Genomic DNA, 3972 nt, shown 5'->3' with positions numbered 1-3972 from the left:
AAAAAAAAAAAAAAAAAGCTGTTCAGTACCCATATACGGTACACAATATACTCAATAAGACTTTATCTTTCCTTAAGACAGATTTAAAATTACTAACTTAACCCTCCCCTTCCCCCAAAGAGAATAAATATATTAATTTTCTTGGATTTTAGGATCTTCAAGATGAAGTTCAAAGGGAGAATACTAATCTGCAAAAACTACAGGCCCAGAAACAGCAGGTACAGGAACTCCTCGATGAACTGGATGAACAGAAAGCACAGCTGGAGGAGCAACTCAAGGAAGTCAGAAAGAAATGTGCTGAGGAGGCCCAGCTGGTAATGTCTGGCCATTTTCTGCTGCCTGCATTTATACATTAATTGCTTTTCCTGGCTTAAGAGGAAAACATTCCCTACTTTTTGTTGTTGGTGGTGGTGGTTAGCAATCTAGTCAGCATTTGGGTTCATGGGGGAGATGGAGCAAGGTTCATCCAGAAATTACAGGCCCTCTTTAGAGGAAATAGAAGGGCAGTTTTTGAACTGTTTTTCCAAATTTTTATTGGAAATATGGTGTCTGTACCTTCAGCTCTCCTCTATTCCTCCCCCAGTTACCCTTATCTACCAAAACCACACATCAAAAAACATAATTTTCCAGGCACAGTGGCTTAAACCTGTAATCCCAGCATATTGGGAGCCTAGGGTGGGAGAATTGCTTAAGCCCAGGAGTTGCAGACCAACCTGGGAAACATGGAGAAATCCCATCTCTACAAAAAATATGAAAGCCAGGAGTGGTGGCTCACATCTGTAATCCCATGTACTCTGGAGGCTGAGGTAAGAGGATCACCTGAGCCTGGGGAAGTTGAGCCTGAAGTGAGCTCTGATCATGCCTCTGCACTCCAGCTTGGGTGACAGAGTGAGACTCTGTCTCAAAGAAATAAAGCATCAACAACAACAAAAACAAAACACCATAATAGGGCTGGGTGTGGCTGGGCATGCTTCTATAGTCCCAGCTATTCAAGATGATCACTTGAGCCCAGGAGTTTGAATCCAGCCTGGGCAATGCAAGACTGTCTCTGAAAAATTAAATTAAATAAGTTATTTACTATTTCTGTCCAAAAAAAAAAAAAATCCCACCAAAATAGTAAACTAAACAAATAAATGTATTGCATTTGGGAACATTTTAATGACATCTTTTCTTTTAATCTCCATTTCTTCTTCACTTTCGTATTATAGATCTCTTCTCTGAAAGCAGAATTAACTAGTCAGGAATCGCAGATCTCCACTTATGAAGAAGAACTGGCCAAAGCTAGAGAAGAGCTGAGCCGTCTACAGCAAGAAACAGCAGAACTGGAGGAGAGTGTAGAATCAGGGAAGGCTCAGCTGGAACCTCTTCAGCAGCACCTACAAGATTCACAACAGGAAATTAGTTCAGTAAGTCTTTGTAAAGCAAGAAATATACTCAAATGGATCCTCTGTATCCTTTAGTCAGTTATACTTTCCAACTTCTGCTCCTCGAACCTCTTGCCTAGTTTACTGTTCATTTTTCAGTCATTTTATACAATAGGTTTTTTGTCACCTGTTACATATTAAAACTATCATACATCTTGTACATCTATGTGATGATTATCATTGGAGTGATTAAGAGTGTGGGCTTTGTGGTTAGATGGTCTAGGTTTAAGTACCGGTCTGCCACTTATTAGCTAAATCACCTTAGTATCAGATTCTTCATCTTTAAAATTAGAGGATTAATAAGTACTCTACCCCTTTGGGCCACTATGAGAATAAATGAGGCAAACCTGTGAGACATTTTAGCATGGTGCCTGGTACATAAATGCTCAATAAGTGTTGCTTATTATATAAACGGTAACCTAGTGTCTTCTGTTTTGTGGTTCTAATTTTGAATTCACATTTGCTAATTTGGAAACTTTTTTTTTAGGAAATTGTTACTTCTGTAGTTAAAGGTGCATTGCTATATAGATGGTCTTATGTATAAATCCTTTGGTTTTTTATTTCCAGTCTTCCTACGTGAAGACTAATGTTTTAAAGAATAAGATAGTTAGGGCTGGCCACGGTGGCCTATGCCTGTAATCCTAGCATTTTGGGAGGCCGATGCAGTGGATCACTTGAGGCCAGGAGTTCGAGACCAGCCTGACCAACATGACCAAACTCTGTTTCTACTAAAAAATACAAAAATTAGCCAGGCGTGGTAGCACGTGCCTGTAATCCCAGCTACTTGGGAGTCTGAGGGACAAGAATCGTTTGAGCCTGGGAGGCAGAGGTTGCAGTGAGCTAAGATCACACCACTGCACTCCAATCTGGGCAACAGAGTGAGAATCTGTCTCAAAAAATAAAAATTTTTTAAAAAGGATAGTTAGAAACACAGAGATCATGTAGTCCATTTCTTGCATTCTGAATATGAACAAACTGAAGCCAAGGAAGTTAACTTTCCCATGGTTACATATCCTTTAAAAGAGCTGCAGTCTAAAGTCTGGTTCTTTTAAAACCCAGTTCAGTGTGCTCAGTTATTATATATGATGAAGTCCTTCACTTTTGTGCTTCCTTACCCCGTCTTATCTGGCAGCTGAGTACCTACCTAGTCATTCATCATGCAAGATATACCTTAAGTTCTTATTCTTTATGGTATTTTCTTCATCCTGCCTTCGTTGGGCTTTATATTTCTGTCATAGCAATAATAAGATTTTTCCCTGCATATTTCCTTATATGTCTATCTCCCCTAGCAGACGGACATTTTTGGTCCAGAAACATACACATTTTTAAAAATTCCTATCATTTAGCACAGTTCTTGTCCCAGTGTAGGTACTTACTTTATTAACAGGTAACCTGAAAGAGTTACTGTAGTGAGAATCCTACCAGATGAATGGGTATTCTTTAAACTATTTTCTTTTTCTTAATTTCTTAAAAAAAAAAAAAATCCAAGTATACTAGAATCTCAAGAGAGGAATACTTATTGTTAGAAATTATTGAGTCTTTCCTCTAAGCCATGTAGCATTCCCAGAGGATTATTTTTAAAGGAAGCAAATGTATCCTTGACCAAGTCTACAGGTATAGCCATTTTTATTTTTTTGAGACCTCCCGAGTAGCTGGGACTACAGGTGCACTCCACCATGCCCAGCTGATTTTTATATTTCTTGTAGAAATGAGGTTTCACCTTGTTGCTCAGGCTGGTCTTGAACTCCTGAGCTGAAGCAGTTCTCCTGCCTCAGCTTCCCAAAATATTGGGATTACAGGCTTTAGCTACCGCACCCAGCCCATCAGGAAGTGGAGGAGGGCATTTTTGTGTTACGTGACTTTCTAGTAATAAATTCTGTTCTGTATATTTGCTTTGTGTTGGCAGATACAAATGAAACTGATGGAAATGAAAGATTTAGAAAATCATAATAATCAGTTAAATTGGTGCAGTAGCCCACACAGCATTCTTGTAAATGGAGCTACAGATTATTGCAGCCTTAGCACCAGCAGCAGTGAAACAGCTAACCTTAATGAACATGCTGAAGGCCAGAGCAACCTAGAGTCTGAGCCCATACACCAGGAATCTCCAGTAAGTCTAATACTTTCACAATCAGTCTCCTTGGGCAGATCAAAGTTTCGTTGGCATTTTATCTAGTATAAATATGTGACCATGCCTCATCTGAGAACAATTGAGATTTCTTCATAAGAGGCAGAGAGTGGGTTCTAATTCAACAATTATACATTTTAACTAGTATGAAAATCGATTGTTTTTTTTTTTTTTTTTTTTATGGACCAGGCTGGAGTGCAGTGACATGATTGCACTTCACTCCCGGACTCAAGGGAGCCTCCTGCCTCAGCCTCCTGAGTAGTTTAGATTACAGGCATGTGCCACCAGGCTCAGCTAATTTTTATATTTTTAGTAGAGGTAGGGTTTTACCATGTTGGCCAGGCTGGTCTTGAACTCCTGACCTCTAGTGATCTGCCCATCTTGGCCTCTCAAAGTGTTGGGATTACAGGCGTGAGCCAC

General features: G+C 39.6%; 1 protein-coding gene across 6 annotated transcripts in view; it reads left to right on the top strand.

Annotated features, from left to right (window-relative positions):
- EPS15 (epidermal growth factor receptor pathway substrate 15) overlaps positions 1–3972 on the top strand; it is a 176475-nt gene that overhangs the window by 116556 nt on the left and 55947 nt on the right. For all 6 annotated transcript variants that reach the window (XM_017548733.2, XM_017548731.2, XM_017548730.2 and 3 more), the window contains exons 14-16: positions 153–314; positions 1209–1406; positions 3331–3534. In XM_017548733.2, the coding sequence (XP_017404222.1) occupies positions 153–314; positions 1209–1406; positions 3331–3534 (564 nt within the window). The remainder of the gene's footprint in view (positions 1–152; positions 315–1208; positions 1407–3330; positions 3535–3972) is intronic.

This window comes from Cebus imitator, unplaced genomic scaffold, assembly GCF_001604975.1.
Source record: "Cebus imitator isolate Cc_AM_T3 unplaced genomic scaffold, Cebus_imitator-1.0 Scaffold214, whole genome shotgun sequence".
NCBI lineage: Eukaryota > Metazoa > Chordata > Mammalia > Primates > Cebidae > Cebus > Cebus imitator.
Note: the sequence above shows the minus strand (reverse complement) of the source record. Positions and strands in the feature narration are given on the sequence as shown.